At 27.7% G+C, this 27,372-nt stretch overlaps 4 protein-coding genes and 1 long non-coding RNA gene across 13 annotated transcripts in view; 3 read left to right on the plus strand and 2 right to left on the minus strand.

Moving 5' to 3' along the window:
- Nucleotides 1-31: 31 nt before the first annotated feature.
- LOC100870607 (MAP kinase-activated protein kinase 2) lies at nt 32-10,535 on the plus strand. 4 transcript variants are annotated; one of them, XM_012495656.3, is made up of 10 exons: nt 32-598; nt 1,062-1,312; nt 2,617-2,905; nt 6,915-7,054; nt 7,174-7,238; nt 7,322-7,429; nt 7,535-7,633; nt 7,714-7,789; nt 7,884-8,094; nt 8,183-10,535. In XM_012495656.3, exons 2-10 carry the CDS (start codon nt 1,278-1,280, stop codon nt 8,420-8,422), a joined length of 1,263 nt encoding a protein of 420 aa, XP_012351110.1. In that variant the 5' UTR covers nt 32-598; nt 1,062-1,277; the 3' UTR covers nt 8,423-10,535. The 4 variants fall into 4 exon arrangements, with proteins under 4 accessions (XP_012351110.1, XP_012351111.1, XP_012351109.2 ...); XM_012495657.3 differs by lacking the exon at nt 1,062-1,312 and having other exon boundaries at nt 109-598; XM_012495655.3 differs by lacking the exons at nt 32-598; nt 1,062-1,312 and adding an exon at nt 1,985-2,520.
- A 772-nt stretch (nt 10,536-11,307) lies between these two features.
- On the minus strand, nt 11,308-15,290 carry Edc3 (enhancer of mRNA-decapping protein 3). Of its 3 annotated transcripts, XM_086915104.1 has the most exons (7): nt 15,017-15,093; nt 13,827-13,879; nt 13,467-13,637; nt 13,066-13,313; nt 12,819-12,967; nt 12,488-12,727; nt 11,308-12,418 (listed from the first exon to the last, which is right to left on the minus strand). In XM_086915104.1, exons 3-7 carry the CDS (start codon nt 13,622-13,624, stop codon nt 11,825-11,827), a joined length of 1,389 nt encoding a protein of 462 aa, XP_086771230.1. In that variant the 5' UTR covers nt 13,625-13,637; nt 13,827-13,879; nt 15,017-15,093; the 3' UTR covers nt 11,308-11,824. The 3 variants fall into 3 exon arrangements, with proteins under 3 accessions (XP_086771230.1, XP_086771229.1, XP_086771228.1); XM_086915103.1 differs by lacking the exon at nt 13,827-13,879 and having other exon boundaries at nt 15,017-15,290; XM_086915102.1 differs by lacking the exon at nt 15,017-15,093 and having other exon boundaries at nt 13,827-14,062.
- On the plus strand, nt 15,143-17,920 carry LOC147656427 (uncharacterized). Its single transcript, XR_015294412.1, has 2 exons — nt 15,143-15,386; nt 17,739-17,920. It is a non-coding gene; the product is annotated as an uncharacterized LOC147656427 (long non-coding RNA).
- LOC100870259 (uncharacterized) lies at nt 15,831-17,547 on the minus strand. Of its 4 annotated transcripts, XM_012495658.3 has the most exons (5): nt 17,391-17,484; nt 17,223-17,316; nt 16,497-16,666; nt 16,270-16,407; nt 15,831-16,184 (listed from the first exon to the last, which is right to left on the minus strand). In XM_012495658.3, the coding sequence occupies exons 2-5, from the start codon at nt 17,308-17,310 to the stop codon at nt 15,924-15,926; spliced, it is 657 nt and encodes a 218-aa protein (XP_012351112.1). In that variant the 5' UTR covers nt 17,311-17,316; nt 17,391-17,484; the 3' UTR covers nt 15,831-15,923. The 4 variants fall into 4 exon arrangements, with proteins under 4 accessions (XP_012351112.1, XP_031770843.1, XP_003691331.1 ...); XM_031914983.2 differs by lacking the exon at nt 17,223-17,316 and having other exon boundaries at nt 17,391-17,547; XM_003691283.4 differs by having other exon boundaries at nt 17,223-17,432.
- Nucleotides 17,921-19,412: 1,492 nt separating the features above from the next.
- The window catches only part of LOC100869938 (neurotrimin), a 53,511-nt gene continuing 45,551 nt past the window's right edge, over nt 19,413-27,372 (plus strand). Inside the window, exon 1 of the mRNA XM_003691281.4 lies at nt 19,413-19,695. Coding sequence (XP_003691329.1) covers nt 19,644-19,695 — 52 coding nt within the window. The 5' untranslated portion in view covers nt 19,413-19,643. The remainder of the gene's footprint in view (nt 19,696-27,372) is intronic.

Consider the following 27,372-nt stretch of genomic DNA (forward strand, 5'->3'; position numbering starts at 1 on the left):
ATCCTAAGATTGCTTGTAGAGGCGCTTTGCCGCCATAGCCATTTTATCCATTAGTGTTTGTGAATTGGTTTTCGTATGAAGTCAGAGTCATTGTATAGATTTGAGTTCGTATGAGACGTTGAGTTCAGTAGTGGTTGGTCGAATGCACGGAAAGTATGGGTATAGACAAGATCGTGTTTGTTTAAGTTTTCTGTTACTAAGTTTTTCAATAATCAGAAAAATCGGTTTTCAACGGCGTCATCAAATAATTTAATACTCGTGATAAAACCGGCTATTCTACGACAGATATTCCTATCTTTAACTATTTGGAACTTGTGTGACACACCTCCAAGGAACTTTTCCTTTTTTTACGAAATATAAAAAGAAAAAAAGAAAGTATTCTAAATATTTGTGAACATTATTTTTAATATTTTTGAATTGACATATGAATTGTGGATCAATATTATAATGTATCGTAATAAAAACAATTCAGAAGAAATTATAATCAAATGTTCTCATGACAGTGTGAAATAAAATGTTGTAATAGTGGTGTTCTTTTTTTAAAATATACGTTATTTCGTGGCGGGAAATTTATTTTTGAAGAAGCAGACGTCACCAGGTACGTTGAAGCAAAATTATTTTTATAACGTGTGCAGAAGTTTCTTTTTTTTTCTTTTTTCTGCATTTCAGTTTGTCTTATCTTTAATATATGATTTTGTTTGCATATGTCATATTGCGATTTGCTATTTTAAGTAATAAGCCAATGAATCTTAATAAGATATAAATGGCAAATTTGGCGATGCATATGAGTTTATGCAAATAGATCTTCGACAAGTCACTTTGTGTTCTGTTTTTCTCTCATTGTGTTTCTGGCAACGAATCTTTGCAGTATAATTTGCGTAATAGAAATGCGATTTATCTCATTAGACGCGTTGATATATATCACATCGTGTTTATTCCTTACATATATGCAAAATTGCTTTTTTATAATTGCCTTTTTATTTGCACGCTTCTTTTCATCGGCAATCATCATTTCATTATTGAGGATGAGTTTGATTAGTTTTTTTATCTTCGGTTTTCAGCTGGCCTTCCTCTGTGCAATTATTCTTTGGATATCGAGTTTTGAGTTACGATTAGAAACAAATTCTTATTTTATTCGACGACTCGGAACTCACACAATTTATCCATACTCACCACTACCGGCTGTATTACTCTGAAAATTCTTCGGAAGGCGATGCTTTCTATCTTCGTTCAACGATTCGATTAAAAATCTTTCGAAATATTAAAAAGCTACACAAATGCCGAAATCGGCAACGAAGTGGACATTTTGGAGGTCTCTGTCATATTATATTTTATTTTCTCGATATCTATCTATATTTGGAAATTATTTAAATAATAATATCGATTCATCATTAGATTTAATAAATCATATTTTAATTATATAATGATAAACATTATATATCATCATTGTTATACATTTTTGTTGATTGCAATCATAACAGTTGCATATTGTTATCTCTTAAAATTTGCACTTTGTAATGAGTAATTCCGTCCAATTTTTTAACTTAAGTATTAAATTTTAATACTTTTAGATTTTTTTTCATTTTTAATTTATTGAACAATCATTTCTTTTGTTTTTTATTATGTTTATCAATATCATTAAAACTATATTCGGCACACTTGATAATCAATTAATAATTTGAAAATGCATTTATATACATTGAATTACATACACATATGTATTAAATTTGTTGCAATCTACTAAAAGTGATTGTGTAATACATAGAGATGTGCGTATATATATAATATATATATATATATATATATATATATATATATATATATATGTATATATAATAGACATAATTGGAAACAGTTTATCTAATATTTCTTAAAAACAAAGTAAATTAATTAACTAACATCTTATATACATCTTATATATAATACTTTTTGATAATAATTTTTATGTTAATTTTATTTACCATAAATATTTTAATGCTTTCTTAATTTATATAATTTTATGAAAATTTATTAATTATATATAAATGATATTTACAATAATTATATAATTATAATAATATCAATAATATAGTTTTCTATAATATGATAGAAATAATAGGATAATATAGGAACAATAGGAACAACCATTAGAAGAAATATATTCTGATTAAATGATTATGATAGAATCAGTTTCAAATAACAAAATTACAAAACTTATAATGTATAATGTAATATAAAATACATAATTCTTTAATATATTGTGAATCATATCAAATAGAATTAACTTCAGAACGGATATAAACCATGTTCTGTCGGTAACTCTTAAAGATAAAATAGGCATCGATGCGAGCGATAAATTAGCTTTTTATTGGAGAATTTTTTTTTACCTACTACATACATGTCATTTGCGTGGCGTATTCACAAGTGTCAACACGAAATATGCTATTATTCTAAAGTTTTTCTTATTAACGTATCATTTAAATTGTATTTTTCCATATTTCTCATGAAGTGCTTCAATCTTTTTCGTATATTTTTTATATTGTTGGTACAATTATGTTTTCTATGCATATATATAAAAAAAGACGAATTTCTTTCCTGTGGGATGAGAATGTGACTGACAATCGATTACCATTTTAGAAAGTGCAAGAGACCCGTTGGCGAAGAGAACGAAGAGAATAAGAAAGGAAAACGGAAACGAGCAGCGGAAACAGAAATCGTGGTATCGACAAAGGAAAAAGAGGTTTCGGCTGTGGAAACGAAACGGAAAACCATGGAACACACGCTAACAAGATGTGACACTCGTTTACCAAAAATCACACCAATTATTGATGACTATGAGATCAGTAATCACGTGCTCGGTCTTGGAATAAACGGAAAAGTTGTTCAATGTTATGACAAAAATACCAGGGAAAAATATGCGCTCAAGGTGAGATAACAATTAACGATTCTTTCGCAATAATTGTTTTTTTTATCAATTTTCATTAATTCTATGAAATTATCAATGTGTACAAATACAAGAAAGTGAAATGTTAATAAACATAATTTAATTTAATTATTTTAATTTCATTGAAATATAAATATAAAAATAATCACTTACAAAACTGAAATAATGTTTTTCTTGATTTCTCTTGACACATATCGAAACATGATGCAATAAAATTTGATCGGATCTTTTAATTTTTATTTCTTCTTTCATTCTATGAAATCGACAGATTTAATTAAAATTTCATACATAAATAATATGAATAATAAAATGTGTTCAATTATATGATTATAAAAGCAGTGATGTACAATGACACATAGAAGTTAGATTTATTAATTTTTGTATTATTTTTTGCAATATTCTAATGAACGAATTAATAATATGATTTAACGAAACATAATAATATGATTTCAAGTGTTTCAATTTATACAATTTATATAAGTAAAAAAATATGTTTATATATAATATTCTTAAATTTAACATGACACATCCGTCCTTAGTTATTTTTGGATTATGCGGAAGGATACTGTAAAGAAAGTTGATGCCTTCGATGCAAAATGTACTTACTCTACGCGTTTAGAGGGATCTATCGATCGGAGATGTATCAATATCTAGCTAGCAGTCCTAAAGTATAATCATCGACTAACGATGTCCAAGCGAGTCCAGACCACGAGTCATCCTCTATTTATACTCGGTGATTTCCCATTCGACGATTCCGACCATGCGGTGTATCGAAGTCTGTTTGTCTCTCTTATTTTTTTCTATATTACTTTGGAAAAATTTTATGGATTCCTGTTTTCATCTTTTCGCAGTTGGTTTATTATTGGTTTCTTGGATTTTCATTCGCGTATAATATTCTATGGGAAACGTAAAACATGAAATGTCATTATAGTTTAAATTATGTGAATTATAGAATTATAGAATTACTAGTGCAAATATAATTGTATAACGTTTTATTTAAATTAAACTGTTTATTCATATTAAAATTTTATTTATATTATATTGAAATTGTTTTTTTTCTATATTTATATTATTTATTATTTTTTATAAATTTATATATATGTTAATTTAATTTTTTTAAATTATAATTTTTCCTTTTTGTGTACGAAAAAAAATATATATTCATTTGTGAGTGAGGATATATATCTGTATAAATAAGAATAATTTGATAAATTTCAATGAAAATATATCATTGTTTATATAATATCGATATTCTCATGCTTACAACAAAATTATTAATATAATTGAAAGTATTAATTTGTAATAATAATAATAAATTCAATATTAAAGAGTCAATATATCTTCCTTATCATAAATTAATTATTAATTATTATCGCAAAATTGAGATTTTTTTTTTTCTTATATAACATGAAACTAAAGTATCATACGAAAATGATTCGTAATGATATAAGAATGAGTCATTCTTGTCATTTCTTGTTAATCGTATATTAATTAATATACAGGTTATTTCCATATCGATCCAATGCATATGTCTTTATAATACAAATTAATGAGAAACATTTCATTAAAGAAAAAATTTTTGCAAAACAATTGGTTTTGAACGAATAATTTGCAAGCAAGACAAAATTTAATTACAATTTATTATGTCGAATTATTAAAATCGAATGATTGGAAACAAACCATATGTATATATTTATAAGTCAGCAAAACTTTAAATTATATGGCACAATCATAAGGAAATTGAAATCTGACAGTAATAACGATAATTTTATCATTCGGTACAATTCCAGTTCATAATTATCTCTTTATAGTAATTTTCGAATTCATTCAACACAACTTTAATATTATTCTGTAATTTTGTTTAATTACTGGTGGTAAAAGTTAACTACTAATGATGATTTTTATAGAATATAGTGAATATTATACGATAAACAGAATTATATTTGTTCTAAGAAATAAAATCTTGAAATATGCTCCAAGAAAAGCTCACATTTTTTCAAATAATTATATTATATGAATGTATAATTATATTATATAGTAATTATATATTATATATAAATAAATAATTATTAAAAAATATTTAAGAGATTGTAAGCAAGAACTAACACAATTTAATCTTGTTACGAATTATTTGATTATTGTCTCGAGAACAAATCGTATCATTGTCATTACTGTTTTATATTACTTTGTCTTGACAAGACGTAGCATTCCAAGAATATTTGAATTTTTATACCTTGAGTTCTGTGTAAAGGAATGGTTTGTGTATTTCTGCGATTCGTCAGTAGAATCTCAATAATAAGTTAGTGACGGAAATACCATTTCGATTTCTTTTCATAAAAAATTTCTTTGAAATTTTCTTTTGAAAAGAAAAAGAAAAAAGAAAAAATTCTCTACATATTAATTCATGATTAAAAAATATTACATGAAAAAGACAAAATAATAAAATAATTGTTTTAAATTAATTATATTATTTATATAATTAAAATATATAATTTGTGCATAATTAAAGAAAAGAAAAAAACAAAATAATTGTATATTTTCGCACATATTCATATCACAAGTTAGTTTATGTTACACGTTTCTTTTTCCGCGTAAAATATCTTCGTTTAAATTGAATACGATCTGATCGCGCTTTATTAACGATAATTCCACTATTTCATTTATGTGCTATTCATTATCATAATGAACATTTTACTTTGTGCTAACGCTAATCATATTATCACAAAACGTCGATCGCTTGGAGTACATGACCATGTATTTTCATTTAAGAACCACGACAAACAATTATGAAAAATCATGTAAATTGAACTTGTTAACTATTGCATTGTGTGAAATTTAAAATGTTCATTTACTTGTAAAACAATAGATTTGTCAGATTTTTTTAAATTTGAAAAAAGTTGAAAATTTATAAATTAAAAAATAAAAAAATAAAAATTTTGTGGATTTAAAAAATTTTCATAAACTTAACACATAAACTTATTTATTGGATAGCAATTTTTATGTGCTAAAAATAAACGTATCTTCTTGTGTAATGAATTTTCACAACTTCATATTACACGTGAAAATTATCTTTTTCAACATTTCAAATACTGAATGATATCTATTTGAAATCGGTTTAAATTTTTGTCGATTCTATTTTAATTATATTTGAAATTGTATTTTAGAACGCTCAATATATCAATTACTGATCAAGAAATATGATATTTAATCATATTTTTTCCTTTCTATTTTTACTTTACATTTTTCACAATACGTTTAATATTCTTATATATTATATAATTATAAGCAAATGATTTTTTTATTTGTATTTCGTTTATTAAATAATATATAATATATTGTAAATAATTTATATAAGGATAAAACGTAAAAATTATAAATTAATTTTAAGATTAAAGAAAGAAATTATTGAAAAGTATATTATTCAAATATACTTATTTAGTCAGTTATCAGTTTTAATAATGTATTTGATTAATGTTGCTGAAATAAAAAATATTTGAACTGTATTTAATATTTAATAAAAATTAAAATCAATTTCAACATATTATAATTATATATTATAATATATAATATATTTATAATTTCAAATACTACAATTCATCGATTATGTGCTATGATATCTTAAGTCAAGAATGTTAGGTCGCAAAGCACTATAAAATGTAATACGTTTTATCGATTTAACGGCGACGTCAGCTGTTTTTAGGTCATTCACCAGAACGTTTTAAAGCGAATGTACAGAATTCTTATGAACCCTTTTCGAAGAAATATTTCGTATGTCGCATATTCTTGCTTACTGAATAACGCTTATTTAATATTGCAAGTCATACATCAATTTTATTTATTTTGATCTAATTTATGTTATCTCATTTCATTCAAGCTTCAATATTAATTCTATAATCTTAGAAAATATCTATAAGCTATATATAATTATTATAAATAAAATTATTAATATTGAATATTGATAGATATTATATTTTATATTATATATTTATAGGTACTATATGATTGTGTAAAAGCACGAAGAGAAGTTGAATTACATTGGAGAGCATCAAATTGCAAGCATATAGTACAAGTTAAAGATGTGTATGAAAATACATATAGTGGAAATAAATGTTTATTAGTTGTTATGGAATGGTAAGTATAGAGAATTTAAATATTTGAATTGAACAATTTTATTATATAAATTGTATGAATATTAGTGAATGATATTAATTAAGAGATCAAAATTAAATATAAATTTAAAATATTTTTAGCATGGAAGGAGGAGAATTGTTTGAAAGAATACAAGATAGACAAGATGGTGCTTTCACAGAAAGAGGTAAAATAAATTAATATTATATTATTCGCGTATTTGGTGTAAAAATAATAAATATTCTAAAATTATATGCAATTTTTGTACAGAAGCTGCACAAATAATGTATGAAATTTGTGTTGCTGTAAAGCATCTGCATGACATGAATATTGCACACAGGGATCTTAAACCAGAAAACCTATTGTATTCTAAACCTGGTAAATAAAAACAAATATAGAAAAAAAAATAAATTATACAAAGAAGATTTAATATTTATTTATATAAATTTATTAACATATTAATAAATATTGTATATTTTTTAGGTAGTACTGGAATATTAAAACTTACTGATTTTGGTTTTGCCAAAGAAACACATTTGAAAGATACATTACAAACTCCATGTTACACACCATATTATGTTGGTAAGCTATTTTCAAAGTTATAATATTTTTTACAAATTAAATTTTATAAGTATATGTAAATAATAAAATAATTTTTATAGCTCCTGAAGTTTTGGGACCAGAAAAATATGACAAAAGCTGTGATATATGGTCACTTGGAGTTATTATGTATATACTGTAAGTTTTATATTTGATTAATTATTAACGAATAAAAATTTAAAAAATTTTTTAAATTTATAATACTTATACTATGTGTTTTATTTAATTTTAGATTATGTGGTTTTCCACCTTTCTATAGTAATCATGGTCTAGCAATTTCACCAGGAATGAAGAAAAGAATTCGATTAGGTCAATATGATTTTCCAGCTCCTGAATGGTCTAATGTGAGCACAGAAGCAAAAAATCTTATTAAAGGTATGCTATGTACAGATCCAGCTCAAAGACTTCAAATCGATGAAGTTATGCGCAATAAATGGATTGCTGTAAGTATTATGTTTTTATCATCACGTATAGTTAATATACATATTGTACATTAATAAATATATACTACTGTTTATTTTTTATATATAGCAATATACGGAAGTACCTCCTACACCTTTACATACAGGTCGTGTACTTCGGGAAGGTGAAGAACTTTGGCCAGAAGTTCAAGAAGAAATGACACGGTCTTTAGCTACGATGCGTGTAGACTACGATACAGCGAATTTAAAACAATTAGATCATACAAATAATGCGTTATTAAACAAACGCAGACGAGCGAAACAATCGAATGCCGTACCACCGACTGCTAATCCTACGCCAGCATCCTAGGAAGAGCCAATAAGAGCCAATCAACGCTGGTATGTTTTTTTACGAAGATGTATAAGATATAATATAATTACTATGAGAATTGTTTTTTGACATTTATATAATAAAAAATATCGAAGATTGCAATATAAAATAATCTTGAAAAAAGTTATATACACTAAAATATTAGACATTGTATTCAAAGTTGCATTCTAAGCCATTTTAAAAAATAATACGAATTCCACTATACTGACTCTACAATTAACAATAAATTGCATAAATAAATATTATTATATATTTCTACGATTCTAGAAAATATTTTTAAAATACTAATTAATTATAATTGTTAAATTACAAAAGCATAATTACTGTTACCTACAAAGAAAGCAATGTATAACAAAATATTTTCTCTTATGGTGCATTTTTCGTTTTAAATAGCAACGTGATACAATAGTTCAAATATTTGATAACACAGAAATATAGAATAAATATAGAAATCAATTAATAAGATATAAGTAAATAATATATTTAATCATAATTAATTAAAATTTATATTTATTGATGAAACGTTTATAAGAAAATCGTTTTGTCATTAGTAATTACATATATAATAAATTCATATTGAAAAGAAATAAAGTATAAAAAAATATTTTCCATTTTTAAGTAAAATTTTAGACTTCATAATGAAGCTTGGTTATCTAATATGAAAAACATCACTTCTTAGCAGCTTCTTATTGATTTACTTAAATTATAATTTATAAATTAAAAAATTTTAATATGTATAGTGGTATTTTCTATATTATTTTTAAATTATTAAATTACTGTTATTTATCGCAAAGAAAAGATATTTTGCATCATATAAGTTTTAATGACGCGTTTTTGAGTTTTTATCTTTGTACAGTTAAAAATCATACAAACTATAAAAATAATGTTCAACTAAAAAATAATGGGAAAAACGTGTCATGTATTCTAGTGATATTTTGACTGAGGCTGAATACATGTAAGAATCTTTATAATTGTTGCAAGGTGCTAAGATATTGCCCTATTATTTTTTAGATGTTAAAATAGATGCTAAAATATCATCATTTCCTAATTTTTTAAATAAATAAAATTTATAATAAGATGAATTTTAGAAATAAAGATGTACACATTGCGAAATAAATGTAGTAATTATATTTTTTTTAGAATATATTATGAAGTAAAATCGAAATGAATTTAGATAAAAAATGCCTTAATCAATATGTGGTCAATTTTTAGTTTAGTATTCAATTAGTGTGATTAAGTACAGATTTAGACAACACATAATTCGAGAGGTGATCAAATCTCATAAGTCATTATTTCTTCTGAAATAACGAATACGAATGTAAATATTATATACGAAGTATTTTTAATAAGATACTTGTAATTGAATTATTCATATTTATGACTCTATAAATAAGTATTAAAAAAATTTAATAGTTGAAAATAGATCTTATGACTGATAAAATGACAAAATTAGGTCTTAATAATTGTTTCCACAATTCTATGTATATCATTACATTTTCAAAGATTTTTCAAAGATAAAATTTATTATTAATGTAATGTATCAATGTTAGAATTGTGGAAATAAAACTTTTTTGAAATAAATATGTGATGGTTCAGCTCCTAAATTTTATTAAAAATAATAACTTTGAGAATAACTAATTTTTTATTGTTAAAAAAATATTATTACTATTGCAAACATACTTAAAACATTACTAATTCTGTAAAATATTTTTTAATTTCTTATATAAAAAATTATTGTATTATAGTACTTATATATAACATTGATAGTACAAGTTTATGAATATTATTAGAAAATATATGAAAAAAATATATAAATTAATTTTTATTTGAGCTGAACTAAAGTATTGAAATATTTTTGTAATGGATGTTAATTTGCACTGCATTTATAAAACTTGACAATAAATAGAAAAAAATATCATTAATTACTTAAAAATCGGTTAATCATTTAATTATAATTCTATTATTATTAACCATCATTTTTGACACTTCTAAAACATATTACTTCACTAATATAATTATTGTAAAAGTTTCGAAAACTATATAATATAACAAAACAAAAGAAAAAAATAAAAAAAATATAAATTACCATTAATATCAAAACTTTAATTCACTTTATCACTTATTTTCTATCTATAATATAATTATAAGAAAAATTTATCTAATTTTTAGATCATATATTACAGCATTTATAATATTTATTATATTTAGAATTATTATTTAATTAGTGCACTTATATTTTTTTTTATATTATATTTTTAAATGTATTTAAAATGTTTTATATAATTCTAAAAAAAATTAGTATTATTTATAGAATTTATCATCATTAAAGTTCAAGACTAAATTCCAAAATATATAAATATATATTTACACATATACAATATAAATAACTTACTTAAGCTATCTATAATTAAAATAAATCTTATACAATCATTTATTACAAGTAATTATTTGAATTATGCTACTATATTTCGTACATTATTCAATAAAAAAGACTACAAGCAAGTTTTTTATAGCAATAGAAATATTTTTTCAATTTACGAAAATAAATAAAAGCTAAAATGGAAATCACATAATTAATAGATATTTGAATCTTGTTTCTTGAATTATTATTAACTGTAACCTTTAGTAATATTTCAAAATTTAAAATGAGTAATTTATAAGTAAATATTTTACAAATTTTATATGACAATATATCACATGTGAAAAATAATTTTATTCTTATTGTATGATGAATAATAATGTTTTCATTTCGAATTTATTTAAGTAATAAATTTATTTTATTAATTATTTTATGTCATTAATATTTCTTATAGATATCGTCAATATTTTCCTATAATTATAAATGAAAATGAGATACGCATATGTAAAAAATTTTTTGTATGATTATATTTTTTTGTAAAAGGAATATTTACTTATCATAATATTATGTCGTTATTATATGTTTGTAATATGAAACAATACATTTGCGTAACAAATACCAGTAGTATTTATAGAGTTTCTATATTTTTATAATGTTTAAAAATTGATGTACTAGTTTTACTTGAATTTATTACTTTTATTTAAAAGCATTTATTTTTTTATGTAACTTACAAAACCAAACATTGTATATTCATTCTTTATATATTAATCTTATGTATACATTGTATACTTATACATTTAAAAGAATATTACACACAATTGCCTTTGCACACCAAATTATAACAGTTTATACACAAACTACATTTCAACTGTATAACATTAAATGCTACATTACATGATTTTTATTATTAAATTCAGACAATATTCTTGCGATGTAAGTATAAATTTATTAGCAAGGCATAAAAATAAGAGTACGCTAAATTATAACATTTTATTAGAAGCATGATCCTTTTTATAAATTTGCTAAGAATTATTGGAATGCAAAGGAATGACAAATTTCGGTCCAAAAGGGGACCTATATGTTATACCAACGTCTGCATATACTTCGTTTGGCAGTGCAAGATTACATAAATATAATTTGCCATTGTCAACACTATGAGATAATGGTAATCCACCAAGCAGACTACATTTGCTAAGAATACCAGGTGTTCCTGTAGCTGGAGGTTCAATAGCTAAAATAGGTGCCCTATTATTACTTGCCCACTTTGCTATAGGTGTAATCATTCTTGGTGAGTTTTCATCACAAAGAGCTACAATTATTAAATCCACCATTGATGGTAAATTTTTAAATTTCGTTTCTACTTTGTTTCCAGTTAATTTATATAAAGACAATTCTTGTAGGAGAAAAACATCTTCAGAATTTTCTACAAAAACTATTGTCTTAATACCATGACTAGATAATTGTCTAGCACAGTTAACACCTGCAGCACCAGAACGATGAGGTCCACAAAGAGCAATAACTGTTGGCCACTGATGTGCATTATTTGGATCTAATCGATGACTTCCTCCTAATAATTGTAATGTAATTTCTGCACCAGCACGACCAAGAAGTTCTACCTGATATTAATATTAATTTCATTTAGCAAAAAATATTGTATATTTTTTTTTTATTTTTATTTTACATACTCTACGCTCCCAACTAATTCCCAATCGATCTGCTGCTCCTATTAATTGACGATGAAGATTAAGTGTTATACTAGGAATTATTAAACCATTATCTGTTACATATTCTATTTCACCAGCACTGGGTACCATTATTTGTCTAAGATCTGTAGGTTCAGAAACAATAATATTTTCATCATGCCTATAGTTTACTGTTTGCCTTTGTTTTCTAGGTTTTAAAGAATTTATTTTCTGCCACATGCCCTATAAAATTAACTAATTTAAGTGTATATAACTTTTAAAATTACTACTAAGGAAACAATCAAGTATCAAGAGAAGAATAAAAAACACAAACCTCTTTATCAAATAAAGCTAAATTCTTTTCAAAATCAAAATCTTGATTCAATGCTTGATCAATTTGAGTACCAAATGTATCTTCATCACGTCCTAAATTTCTTTGTCTATTACTTAATTTTTTTTGTATTGGTTTATCAACAGATTCAGCTGAAAGAATAAATCAACATCATATAATATTTTATAATATTTTATAAATTAATATTTAATATTTATCTGATATAAAAAACTTTGTTTTATTATTATACCTAATGGAATTTTTCCATTAGCAGATTGTTCTATAATAGATTGAGAACTATTTGGCTTTTTAACATTTGTTTGTGTTTGTGATGATGTAGATTGAACAGAAGATGAAACACTTTCTGAAAATGATCTACCAGCTCTTTTAGCAATAGGTCTTTTTACAGTTACATTATTATGTGCTTGATTGTTATCATTTGTATTGAGTGCCGTCTCATTAATTGATATAAATTCTACATTTAATATGTCCTTTGCACTAAAAATAAAATCAATATATTTTTTGCAAAAAAATTTAAAAATAATAACTTTTATATATATATATAAAAAAATTGTTTAATATTCGTATTTTTATGAAAATTATCAATAAAAATAAAGAATTATTAAAATTAAATTATCATTATTAAAATACCATAATACTACTATAGGTGAACTATGAGGTACCCCATTACAGAAAGCTTTAGAAAGTATAATACAATCTTTATTTAAATCCAATATTTGTCCTTGGTAAGTTCCAACTTCTTCAATACACTTTACGGAAACTGTACAACCAACAAATTGTTCTGACATCCTGATTATCTAGCTGTATATAACAATATATTGAAAAAATTATATTCTGTATAAATTTGTTTTATGAAATTAATTATTTTATAAATAATAACTATAAAATTATGTCAACATAATATCATTATTAAATAAATATTTTATGAATTATTTAATTATGAGTAAAGAAAATCAGTATTAATAGAAAGATATACAAAATTATACAAACCTAATGTAGATTGAATGTAAATTTTTTTTTTTACTGTGGAACAATTATTTCACCTAATAATATTACGGTTAATTTAAGATTTTAAAGTTATTTTGATGTTTAAAAGTATTATCAAACATATGACAACACATTCATTAACATGGAATACCGGACACCAATTTCTGTATATTTTCATCCCTACTCTAACCCTATCATTTATAAGAAACTATTCAACATGCTACACGAAAAGCAAGTATACCTCAATATCATTGGTTCATTTTTCATACAATCGATTTTTCACTAAAAAAAATATTAGAAATTTTTAAATATTTAATATATTTTCCATATAATTCTATATACAATATAATATGTTTTTAAAAAAATAAGCACAAATTTTATATAAGTATAAAATAATTCAGCATATATTTATGTATATACACATATACATATGTAATACAACGAAGTACAAATTTAAATGTTATTAGCGAGAAATTTAAATGAAACATTAAAACAATTGATTGTTGTTCTCTTAATTTGATATTTCTTTAACATTTTATAAAAATATATATAAAACATTCATATATGTTTTCATTTATTATATATATTTTATATACTGTAATAACATTAATCAATTCAAATCAAAAAGATCAATTTTTTTTTATATCAAATTCAAAATTTAACATATCTATTTAATATTCAAATAATTAAAAAAAAATTATAATTTTTATTTTTAAAATTGACATACAATTACTTTATAATTTATTTTTTTTTACTTTTATAATTTCATAATATTATGTTTAATTGTCAATGAAAATTTAGTATATATTTTAATATACACACACACATATATATATATATATATATATATATATAGATATATAAATAGATATATATAGATATATAATATTCAATATATCATAATTTTAAATATTATAAAATTAAAATCAAATTTCAAATATGTAAATTATTTTTTTAATATTTTTATTTCAACTTTTATTTCATTTCCAAAATTATTAATATAATTTTAGAAAAATTTGAAATTATCATTTTATAGGTATATATAACCTTTGTCAAAATCATGTTTTTTATTTTAATCATTAAGAAACATTTTAAATTAATTTGTTAATATTATTTTTTCTTAATGTTAACATTGATGCTAATGTAATGATAAAAATTATTTTAATAAGAAATAAAATGTTATAATAGCACACCTTAATTCATTCAATTGTACTCAGCAAAACGTGCCGCAATAATGCTTGTAAATCTTTGTTAAGCGCCGAAGTGAACATCCCCACTATGACGAGCCCCACTACCGAAATGCTTTATGGAGAAGCGCTAGTATACTCTAAGGTCTTTTCTACACAAATGCGCGGAAGCTGAATATAAGACTATCAAGGCAAACAGAAAGAAAGAAGCTAAAACCGGGAATGCCAGTTTATACACAAGCACACAAGACACAGTGGACACAAAAAAGATTCCTGTCTCGTTGTATATGTATAAGTTTTCATTGCTTATGTGAAAGAAACCTAACTGTGGGTCTAACATATCCCCTCTTTATATATCTAAGAAGAAGGGAGTCGTGTAAGTGACCTTATGCTGGAAATGAACGAGTCAATAACAGATTAACAGTATATTTATAATTATTAAATTTTTACGAATTTTTGATTTTTATTTTTCCACTTTATTTCTGTTTTTTTTTTTTTTATATTAAAATTTTCATAGTTTTAATAAATTTCATGTAGAATATTAGTTGTTATATAATACAATTTTTTTTTATCTAACTACATTAATTTATTATTTTCTAATTATCACATTTTGATTATTATTAAATATTTAAAAATTTTCTTTTTTAATTAAAATAACTATAATAAAATTAACATATGAAATATAAATAATTTGTTCGAATAGAAAAAATAATATGTACACTTTTTGCTAGATATTTGTTCAAGTGATGTGAATTTTTAATTTTATGATAAGAATAATCTCTCAGAAATATATTCGTACAATGAAAAATATAAGATAAAATTAATTTAAAAAATTCTAACATTTATTTATTAGAAAAAATTATCATAAACAAATATACTTTTATATTAATATACTTTATATATAATTTTAAATTTATAAATTATTTACATCAAATTCTTTGCATTTAAGATTATCTATTGTATTATATTTCATTTTTGTTGTTATTGGTGTCGTTTTAAGGCTTGTGGAAAATTGATTATAATCTTCTACTAATTGATACATTTTTTCAATTACATCAGGATTTTCTACAATATTTTCTGTTATATGACACATTTTATTTATATTTTCTTCAGTAACTGGAAATTGTTCTAAAAACTGCAGTTCTTCTTTCAATATTGAATTTAAAATAGTAGCCTATAATATATATATAATAATGTTCATATAAAATTAGATTTTATTATTATTTAAAATAGTCACAATATAAAACTTAAATACATACTCTTTTTGCTCTTTGTTGTAAATCTTCTAATTTTTGATTTATGTTTTTAAATTCTGTGTCATTATATTGTATCCTTTGACATTTGTCCTCTTCTAACAAAACATTACTTGGAACAGCAATACATTTTTTTACAATAGTCTAAACAAAGTAGTTATACTTTTTCACAAATACTAAGGAAAAAAAGAAATCTTTATTTTTTTGTTTACATTACTAACTAATGTAATTACCTTAATATTTGTTAAGTGTGGTATTGCTCCTTTACAATATGCTTTTTCTAACTGTTTTTGATTTGTTTTAAGTACTGCTAAATCTTCAGAATTTAGTTTGTATGCTTTTTCAATTGTCTCACACATCTTCTTAATTGTACAATGAATCCTTTCATTCACAATATATTTCACTATAAAAAAAAAAAAAAGGAATATATAATTTTTGCTATTATTACATCCTATTTTTAATAGTATATTACTAAAGAGTTAGCAATAAAAAAATTTATAAATCCATCATTAAAACTTTAAAAATAAATATTTATTAAATATAATTTTTTTTTATATTATTTATTTATATATATTTTTCAATTTAATTCAAGTATTTAAATGATAAAAATATACATAAAAATAAAAGAAAGAAATGCAATAGAAATTTGATACATATATTGATTCAAAATCAAATTTTATTTGTTGGTATCTGTGAGAGAAATGTAAGAGAAAAGAAGAGAACAGAAGAGATGAGATGAGAAGAGAAAAGAAGTGAAGCGTAGTCGCTTTGTGATCAACTTCGTCCGTAAGGCTGGTGAAAGTATTCCAAGCAATGGACGAGTGTGACTCTAGTCATGAGCAAATCCACATGATACCAGAGTGCACCCGTCCAACGATTAGAATATATAATTGTACACAACAAGAATGCCATAAAATCTGAAAAGCATTCAAGTGAAACTCAAAACGGCGGCGCCTTACAAGTAGCGTACACGGATCTTGAATGAAAGTTAAACAGCTGCATTTCATATTCTTCCAGCTTCCGATCTTGTAATTCCAAAGACGCCATATCGTTCTAAATACACATTAACTTGTAGAATTATTCAATGAAAGCACTTGATATCTTCATATTTTTTGAAGCAATCTTACTCTTTCCGATGATCACACCTTGACGTCCGTTGACAAATGAACATGGCGTCCATCTGCTTGCGTACGACAGCGTCCTTTGTCCCTTTGCGTTCGTAAAGGCATCGAAGTTTCTTAGCGGGATTTTAACCTGTTTCAAAAATAGCCAATCAAGTGACATCTTTTGCGAATAAAATTTCACTGTTCCGGTTACACCGGAAAATATAATTATGATTCCTTTTTTTTCATATTTTTTAATTTATATTAATATATTAATAATCTTGACAGAAATATTTTCTTATTTTCAAATACTAAATTTTATTTTTTTATATGCTTAGCAACACGAACAGTTATATAAATTTTACGTTTCAGTTTCACAATTTCATCACGAGATGGCTATACTAGGAACTTAAGAAAAATAAAATATTACAGTACGTTATCTTATAATCCACAACAAACAATTCAATAGATTCATTTTGTAATTCTAAAAACTTTGATATAAATATTTTATATAAACAGTATGTATTTAAAAATAAATATTATGTATAAATTTATAGTTGTTTTCTACTAAAAAAAAGAGATTATCGTATTTACGAAATAAAATAAGGTCTTTGTTTATTATCACGGGAAAGGGAAATGAAAAAAGTTAATCTTTTGTCGAGACTAATAGATATAAAATTCAAATATTTTTTTATTTGCGTTATCAACAACAATTTAAAATTTAATTTGCTTTTTATTGTTACAAATTTATTTAAACTTCTTTAAGTGAAATTTAATTAAAGCATAAAAATAAATGCAATATATAAAGTTCATTTAAAAATTAACAATTATTTGTTACTTTTTTTTTTAAATATTATTATATATCGATCATTATTTCATGAAAAGAATGAAAATTTGTTGTTTATTTATATTTAAATGAATTAAATATATTAAGAAAAAACTACAATTTTTCATAAAATAAATATATTCATTAACAATGTTTAAAATATCTATATGTATAACCTGTAATATACTTCATAAAATGACATCATCGCTATTTTTTGTAAAAGTATGAATCATATATATGATAATATACTCAATGTTATTACGAATTATATATTTTTATATTTTATTCTCATAATTACAATATCATTCATTTTTTTCTACGAATTTACATATAAATTCATTGTGTTGTTCAAATTGCTAAATTTAACATAATGATAATTTTCCTGTTATATTAACTTGACATTATTTAATTGAAAATATTCTAAAATAAAATATATTCTATGGATATTATTTTTAATTTGTTTAGAGAAAAAAAAAGAATGTAAAGTGAATACTCTTTGGCTTTCGTCTTATGCACAATGACAAAGTGAATGGATGAATCGAAAGAGGTAAGCGAACGACGAAAGTATCGTGCAAATACATGCTTCTCACGCGCGTATATATGTACGTGTGAACTTATACTTTATGCGTTCAGAAAACTTTGTGCACATATAAATTCGATATTCGATATGTATTCCTTCTTTTCTGTGCGAATTGATTTATGCTTAGCTGTGATTTCTTATAAAATATCTGTTTCCTTCCTGTTTTCATTTGATGCAATTCTTATTGTCTTAACTATGTCTTAACTTATAATCATACATATTTTATATGATTATAATAAATTAAAAATATTTTTATTATTATTACGTTTTTAATTAAAATTAAATCTTTATTCGAAAAAAATAGCTATACACTCTTGTTGTTAATCATTGAAAGCAAATACAAGCAAATAATGTAAGTCAAAATTATTTAAAAAATTCGAATAGTTATAAATGAAAGTAAAATTTTATTTAAAAAAACAGATATAAATTCGTGCAACGTTTATGCGACATTGAACTATCGAATACATATTCATTTTCGTATAGGCGCGCGTTTGTACAAAGTAGTCGGCGCCTTTACACAAATATATTATCGTAGGTGTGTAAGTATATTCCAATAGAAATTCAGGCGCGTGTCGAGTTCGTTCAATGCGCAACCGGTCGGCGCAGTCCCGTAAAAAGCCGGGGGCCCGGTTCCGTCGCCGCTCTTCGGATACCACGCGCGCTTGTTCTCTCAGTTTGTATTCGGTATCCACCTCGTATCGGTGGATACGTTCGGTTCTTAATTCAATCGAATCGAATTATATCGAAATCGTGAAATTACCGTCCAATTCTATAAGCACGTTCTCCAAGCTGAAAATAAAGTTTCAAATCCAACGACGACTATAGTGCCAATTGTGTCGTTTGTTGACAGTGCTTTCGAAACAAAGACGACATGCTGCCGCTGCGATTTGTTGGTCTTTTGGTATTACTTTTTACCGCGCAGGGTGAGTTATCTTTTTCGATTTGAATTTTAAGATAAGATCGTCATGTGTGTGTATCGCGATAAATTTTGTCGCGATAAAATTCGAAATCGCAGAAAATCGTAGAAAAGATAATTGATTTGATATCGTATTGAAGATTTTTCCCTTTTTTATTTTTTCTCGATTTTGTTAATTTCTTTTTTTTCTTTTTTTTTCTTTTTTCTTTTATCAAAATCTGATTAAAAATACGTGATATAAAATACGTTCATCACGTGTCTTCGTTATTCCATGCGGTGAACATGTAGTATCTATTCAAAGATTCAATCAAGTTAATTAAATTTAGATTTAACGCCTGCGAACAGAACACGGTTTGCCTTAGCGTGGGTGATTAGGAGATCGTGCTAGAAAACCTTAAGGTCTTCACAGGATCTAATCCACTCGCATGATAATTTTGCATGCATCACGGCTAACAATTACCTCACCATCCGCTCCGTATAAGCAATTGCAGCAATAGTTACCATTGTAGGTAGCATCGACTGAGTCCGGTAATCGTTCATTGCGGAAGGAACAATTACTCTGTCTTAAAAAAAGCTTAATTACTCTTCCTAGTGCGCCAGTTTAACGAGAAATAAGCATTATTTGATAAACACTTTCAATTCACAATGTTAATAAGATCGAGTAATAACAAGAGTTCGTTTTAGAGATGTTTATTTAAAAAGTAATTCCTTCGTTCAATGATCGGATAAATAAAACACGTGATAATAGACCTCTCCAGTTTAATTTCGTCTATACATTGCTCACCACGCGGTTCAATTTAATTCAAGATCTACACCAGCTGTGTAATATTGAAATAAATTGTCATGCAAAAAAAAAAAAAAAAAAAGAAAAAAACATCAATTGATAAGATTCAGAATTAGTTTGAATATTATTTTAGAACATTAATAACGAGACAATAATTACAATCATTGAATATTTTATAAGATACTATATCTAAGCAATAGATATAATATTATTTTGAGTGATTTATGATGATAACTTGTACCATTTATAATCAAACATGTGCTAAGTTTCACCATAAAAATAAATAGATTCCTTTCTAAAAGAAAAGAGACAATTTCTTACAATACTTCGAACGTAATTACCTTGTCATAAACATTTTAAATTATAATCCTGAAAATTAGCAATCAGTATTTCCTGGAAAGTCACATATACGGAATTACATTAAAATCGTACGTTATAACGAGATATCAAATTTTAAAAAATATTTCTAATATATAAATATCTTTATACCGTTATCGATGATCTTATAAAACAAATCAAACAAACTTTCTTCTCTTATAATATTAAAATATCTACGATATGCTTCCTGTGATATGCAATGGTATTGATTAATCACATAAAACCTTATGAATTATAAATTTTTGAAAATTGATTTACTTAACGTTTTCCACGCGCGAGAAATAAATATTGGCGGGACGTCTGACGAGTTCGAGTTTTTTTCACTTAACCGAACAGACTTAGAAATCGGTAGTGGAGAGATATCGGCTCGTCTAACGAACCAACATTCATAAGAGGTTACGTACGATAAATAGCCAGCGCGGTGTTTCGCTCTTTCAAACCATCTGGGATTCGTAACGTTGAATTATCCATTCGATTCTCCCTGGGGGCCAGACGTTGCCAGCGATGTTAGCTAATTGTTTCATTAACATTCCCCGTAAACTACATTCCTCTGCATATTCGAGCGTGTGCATTTAATGCTCGATCGGCATGCATTTATTTACGCGGCGAACGCGCGAGAAATGGAGTTTACCGTAGGAACAGCATAGTTCACTTTGCGATTCGGATACCATTGAAACAAGCAATGAAGTTGTACGAAGCTCGATTAATTGGACGAGTTTTGTGGAGTGGAGGCGATGTGACACGTATCTGCCTATAATTTTGAGGAAATTCTGGAATGGAGAAAAACTCGAAGGAAGAAAAATTATTGATTCATTAGAGAGCAAACTTTTCGTACTTTTCCAGTAAACTGCTCGATTATTTGAAATGGAATGGAACACGTTTATTATCGATGCGATTCTTTGAAATCGGAGGAATCGTTTAAATTTACCAAATTTACCCACCACGCGTATCGTATTCTCTGTATTTATTTTGAAAAACACAACGCAAAACTTTGTACACTTTTTCCCCACTAAATTCCTCCCATTATTTATTTCTTTGAAATCTCCCCGAATATTTATCGTACGGATGATTCTAAAAAGGAATGCATTCGTTTTCTTAGCCTCTCGATTGTTCCATTCGAGGCATTCGTTTACTCATTTAGCAAGTAAGTTCATCGATAGTGTATCTATGCTCCGACTTGTAATTACACGTCACAAGTTTGCACAAGTTGGCGGGATCGAGGAGCAGGAAGATCGGTTTCTTACGCTTCCAGCTGTTGGCAAATTCCATTGAGAAAAATATGCGGTATCTCGCGGAGGCAGCAGCCACTTCTCTCACAAAGAACCGGTGGCGGTAGTTGGCGGAGAGGCTGTTGAATGGCCCGAAAAATAAGATAAACGAAAGTAACACGGGGGGTAGGTGGAAGGGACGCCAGGTGAACGAGAAGCTTCAGGTAGGAGAATGACCGGGGGCAGATGGTCGGTGGGATGGCGGAGAGACGTTTGTGCCCCGTGTCCAGCTTCGGCATTCACAGATTTCTGGTAACTCGCTCCTTCGAAAAGATGGCTCGAACCGTGTTCCATTTTTTTCTTAATAATAGGAGGCGGCTCCTTCTTATCCCTAATACATCCATGGGCCTAACTCGGCTCGTACGTGATGTAAATTCCAAACGGGAAAAACTGAAGAGATTTTACGGTATATCGTGGAATATTCGGTTGAGAGTGGTGAAATAGTACGAAATAATGAGGCAATTCTGAGATGAAGAGATGAATCTCAAAAAGTATACACGAATTTTTAATTAATAAACGTGTTTATTTTTTGATAGATTATTTAGATGGTTTTTAAATTTCTCGATAACCAAGATGCGGATATGAGTAGAGAATAGAAGAAGAGAAAATTCTTAATATTTCGCTAAAAATATTTAATAATCGAATCGCGTCTGAATTATATCTCATAACAAAAATGATATCTAAATTCTCTCTCTCTCTCTCTCTTTTTTGTTTCTTTTCTATTATTCTTTCAAGTTAATGCTCGCGTGCTACGTAGAAATCCTTTTACGATAAAATCAGAGTTCAATGGTCTTCGAGATAAGCGTTGATAATGTTTGATAAAGTATTAAAATACCGTGTGGTATGTCGAGAAATCTGGCGGTGACGATGGCGTTTATGGTTTTCTCTTTTATCGCGAGCCACGAATCGGGGCAGCAACAATTGGAAATTCAACAAACGCGTGCGAGGAAGCACGCTTAACCCATCGCTGATCGTGTTGGATAGCGATGCAACTTATCGTCGAGGATCAGTCGATAGCGTTTGCCACGGTAAAATTGTGCACACTTATAACCGAGCAGTTTGTCATTACTATACGTGACCGTATGCAAACGAGTTGATTAAAATACAGTTATACTCCATGCACTTCTTCCTCCTATCTGCTATATTATTCCAACTTCTTGTTTTTTTTTCTTCCATATCTTTCCATACCTCGGAAATGTTGTAGGAAAAAAAAAAAAAAGTCATTTGATTTTACCGCATAGTTTTCCACTTATAAAAAATGCTACGCGCATTGAGCAATTTTACATAGGCAAAGACCACGTTTCCTTGAGTCATTAGTTCTTTTTCTTCCATTCTTCCTAACGTGCAAGATAGAATTGATGTAGAATTAATGCAGATTTTACAACGACGCGATACGATCTTCTCTTCTTCTCCTTCTTTCTGATTCCACATTTTAACGAGCACGTTTTCCAATTCTCGAATTCTTTGTGTATACATAATCAAAACGTATAATTCAAAGAGAACTATAGAACTGTAATAGCAGTTGGAGTTTATTTAGCCTAGAACTGTAACAATAACGTATACACAAATCATACATGTGGGAGCCACATCGGTTGAGTAGAAAGATTGCGTATACGGGTGAAAATGTGATGGAATATATGCTCGTGTAAATTCGTTAAATCGTACCTATTAAGCTATGGACCTGATCGGTATAAATGCACGATCATCGAAAATTAACGGGGCCATTCGTGGTATTCGTGGCACACGAACACTTATCAAAGATTACGTCACGTTCATCCCCGTTTATCCGGAGTAATTAACTAATTGAGCTTCATTGGTCGAATGGTGGGAGAGGTGGCACACAGGAAAGGTCGAGGCCCGCATGAGAAAAACACTTTTGGAACCTTGGCTACCTTTTAAGGAAACCATCTTCCCGAATTTCAATCAGGATCTTTCCAAGGAAGATCTTGGAACGAAGATCAGAGAGGAAGAGAACTAAGAAGAAGAAGAAGAAGAAGAAGAAACGGTATTAATCGGTATACCTGCATCGCCCACTCGCGCAGCCGAGAGAAACGCGATACCTCGACGCCAGATTGTCCTACCTTTTTCCACGGAAAAAGGTTTCGTGATTTCAGCTGTTGTACCAAGGCTCAGACACGTTCAGGAATTTTTTTTTTTTTTTTTTCTTCTTTTTTATACCTAGAACGCCCTCGAATGCATACGATCTATCGTTTTCATCGATGCTTCCAATATACTTTCTTTGACAATTCGCCAAACGGTATATATTCGTAAGATACCTCGAGTAGATCTACTCAAAGTCGTATCTCATCGTATCGTGCCGTAAAAATTATACATTCAAAGTTTCGTTGTTTTCTCATTTAAAATTAGATCGATTTCTCTGCGTTTCTCCGTGTTGTTACGCAACGTGGAATCCGTCAGAAACGTTGCCTCTTTCGTATGCCTCTTTTTCCCCGCTTGTGAACCTAGACACGATAACACTGTTCTTGCGCTACATATTTACATAAGAATCTTATCTGCCAGCTCGTTAAACGCGCTCTTAAGTAGTCGCTGTGGTTCACCGACTAAATTAGCGAATGATTAATCGTTCGATTACGAGTATGAAACGAGGCGGTTCCGATTTGCCGGAACGGATAGGAAAACGGTGGCAAACCGTTATGGTAAAGGGATATCCTGGTCTCCAAGCCAAAAGAAAAAGAACACCATCACGTATTCTACGTGATTGCCCTTGACTCGAAACCGGGTATTCCAGATAATTCAATCTTACGAAATTTCCATCATTATTGTGTCACCATTCTTTTTTTAAAACGCGAATCCCGATATAACTCGTTTCTGTGAAAATCTTCTCTCCGTTTATCCCCGATAATTATAAATCGATGCACGATGAATCACGCGTGAATTCCGATGAAACGCCGTTATTCTAAACGTTCGCAGTTGACAGATGTCGATGTTTCTCGCGTTTATTTCCGAGAAGAAACGTTAGCATAGCTCGAGACACGATTTCGGTGCGTTCCCAATTCGTATTTAGGCCGAGCGGCATGGACCCGTGCCTCGTAATTCTTGCGCTCGATCCGAGATCTACAAATGCGTCTTTTCAATCCTTTCCCCCGGTTTTATTTATCGTCTACGTGCCTGCGATCTCACGAAACGGGGGTTAGATTTTCGCATCCCTCTATCTTCGATCTGTCGACGAATCTCGTCGTAAATCTTCTTCTCGATCGTTTCAATTACCATCCACTTTTTTTCTTCCACGGTAAGCAAATTTCACGAGATCGAGAATCGGGGAGGGAGATATATTACAAAAAGGGATTTCGAAAGCGGGTCGCTGGTTCACAAAAAGCGAGCGTATTTATTATCATTTCTGAGTAGATTCGTTGAAACTGTTAAGGGACTGTTGAGACCGTCCTCTATCCATAGCTGTTGTCCTGGAATTTTAATAAATCGGACCTGTTGAAGAATCCCTTTAGAGATTTATGAACGTACAGACGTTTATTTGCGAGTAGTAAAGAGAGAGAGAGAGAGAGAGAGAGGGGGAACAAGAGAGCGGATGATAAACGAGATCAAGGTCATCCAAACAAACTGCATTCGTCAATGACGTCGTTGTAAAAATTATATTAGGATGCGTTGCGCTTGTGATGTGTTTTCACATCACAAAGATATACACAATTTGAATTTTTCCTATTTATTATCGCGTTATTACGCGCGTGGATCATTGCATAAAGCCGAGCCGCGTTTATTTTTTTTTTCTTTTTTCTTTTTTTTTTGCGTCGAAAATTGCCAATTGACGCAATCAAGGTGCTTTTCTGTTCGGATTTAATAAATTTCTACAAATCTGTCGATCAAATATGCATTGAAAATTGTCCCCGAGTTTTCGAACGAAGATATTTTTCTTTCGCAATTTAAAACTATCGTTAAAATTTTATATATTTCCAATATAAAAGATACGAAGCCAATAATTTTATTATTGTAACGTGCTTAAGCGAAGGATTAAATAAAACGTTCATCGGGATAACGAAATCTGAAATCAGACAATGGGCCAATGTAAAATTTTTCAATATCCACAAACAAATTGTAACACCAAGTTCCTTCAAAAAATTCTTCTCCTTCAATGATTTTAGATAGAGCCGCGTGGAGCGAACGCCTACGATAATTTTGATTTCTAGTAATCCGACTCCATTAATAAACCGCCCACCAGACGCCATCAGGTTTAGGGCTTGGAACTTATCTCGATCGTTTCGGGTATTTTTAGTCGCTTATAATATACTTTCGTTCATGCGTGCCGTTTCAACCATCGACGTGTGCTTTGCGCGTGCTGCACATATGTGAGCGCAACACTCTTCCTTCTCTCTCTCTCCCCCCTCCCCTCCCTCTTTCCAACCCTTTTTTCACCGTCTATTTCTTTCTAGCCTAGATCGCGATATGTGTATACGCGCGTACTTGAGCGAACTTAAATATATATATATATATCTTATAAATAGGGATTAGCTAATGGTATGCGAAACAGTGATGCAGGTTTTATTTTAGTTTTCCGGTTCCCAACTACGATAACTAGTATAATACGGTTCCACCCGTATACTCATCCTGTACTCGCGCTCCTCTGACATATCCAATATAACGCAAACTGTATATTGGATGAATCGAGATAGAGAGAGAGAGAGAGAGAGAGAAAGGTCGTTTCTACGTCGTTCGATTTTTACTTTTTTTAAACAAATCGCTGGATCTTGAACGGCGGTTCAAGAAGGACTGCGATTCAACACAAGGACTGGTTTCGCATTATTGCACGAGCGAAAGTTGTCCAAATATTTTTCCCCGTTGATTCATGCGCCCGACCGTGATCATTTGTAATATGCGGATAATGAGTCATGGGGATAACGTAATATACAATATGATATAAGAGGAAAGTCGATTTGTCGGAAGGAGGAATTTTCTCCTTCTCGAATCGAGACAATAGTTTGGAATAACGAGGTTCGGAATATCGGCGGCTTAAGAGATTGCTTTCGATTGTATCGATAACACCGACTTTGGTACCGTTATTCCGTATGGCAAAGGTGAAACTTTTATCATCCGTGTGTTAGTGTATTGTGGAATACACACGATAAACTAGATTGGTTTATTTTCTATTTTTCGTTTTTTTTTTTTTCTTTTTTTTTGTTTTATCGCTCGTTTAATTGCAAGAAAGTAAGGGAATATTCGAAAGTAGTGGATCAGGTATTTGGTTGGAAATTTATTACTGGTAAACGGGATGATCGAGCAATTG

Source organism: Apis florea, unplaced genomic scaffold (genome assembly GCF_048593485.1).
Source record: "Apis florea isolate Af1SG1 unplaced genomic scaffold, ASM4859348v1 contig_3772_pilon, whole genome shotgun sequence".
In the NCBI taxonomy this organism is placed as follows: Eukaryota; Metazoa; Arthropoda; class Insecta; order Hymenoptera; family Apidae; genus Apis; species Apis florea.

Bases quoted from the DNA above. Each gene is read 5' to 3' on its own strand.
- LOC100870607 (XM_012495655.3), top strand. From the start codon at position 2,378: ATGTCATTTGCGTGGCGTATTCACAAGTGTCAACACGAAATATGCTAT. The intron at 2,906-6,914 runs GTGAGATAACAA...ATATATTTATAG, and splicing joins GGGAAAAATATGCGCTCAAG to GTACTATATGATTGTGTAAA. The intron at 7,430-7,534 runs GTAAATAAAAAC...TATATTTTTTAG, and splicing joins CCTATTGTATTCTAAACCTG to GTAGTACTGGAATATTAAAA.
- Edc3 (XM_086915103.1), bottom strand. From the start codon at position 13,624: ATGTCAGAACAATTTGTTGGTTGTACAGTTTCCGTAAAGTGTATTGAA. The intron at 12,728-12,818 runs GTTTGTGTTTTT...TTAATTTTATAG, and splicing joins TAGCTTTATTTGATAAAGAG to GGCATGTGGCAGAAAATAAA. The intron at 12,419-12,487 runs GTATGTAAAATA...TATTAATATCAG, and splicing joins GAATTAGTTGGGAGCGTAGA to GTAGAACTTCTTGGTCGTGC.
- LOC100870259 (XM_031914983.2), bottom strand. From the start codon at position 17,547: ATGTCACTTGATTGGCTATTTTTGAAACAGGTTAAAATCCCGCTAAGA. The intron at 16,667-17,390 runs GTAAGATTGCTT...TTTTTTTTATAG, and splicing joins AGGTGTGATCATCGGAAAGA to TGAAATATATTGTGAATGAA. The intron at 16,408-16,496 runs GTAATTACATTA...TACTTTGTTTAG, and splicing joins CACACTTAACAAATATTAAG to ACTATTGTAAAAAAATGTAT.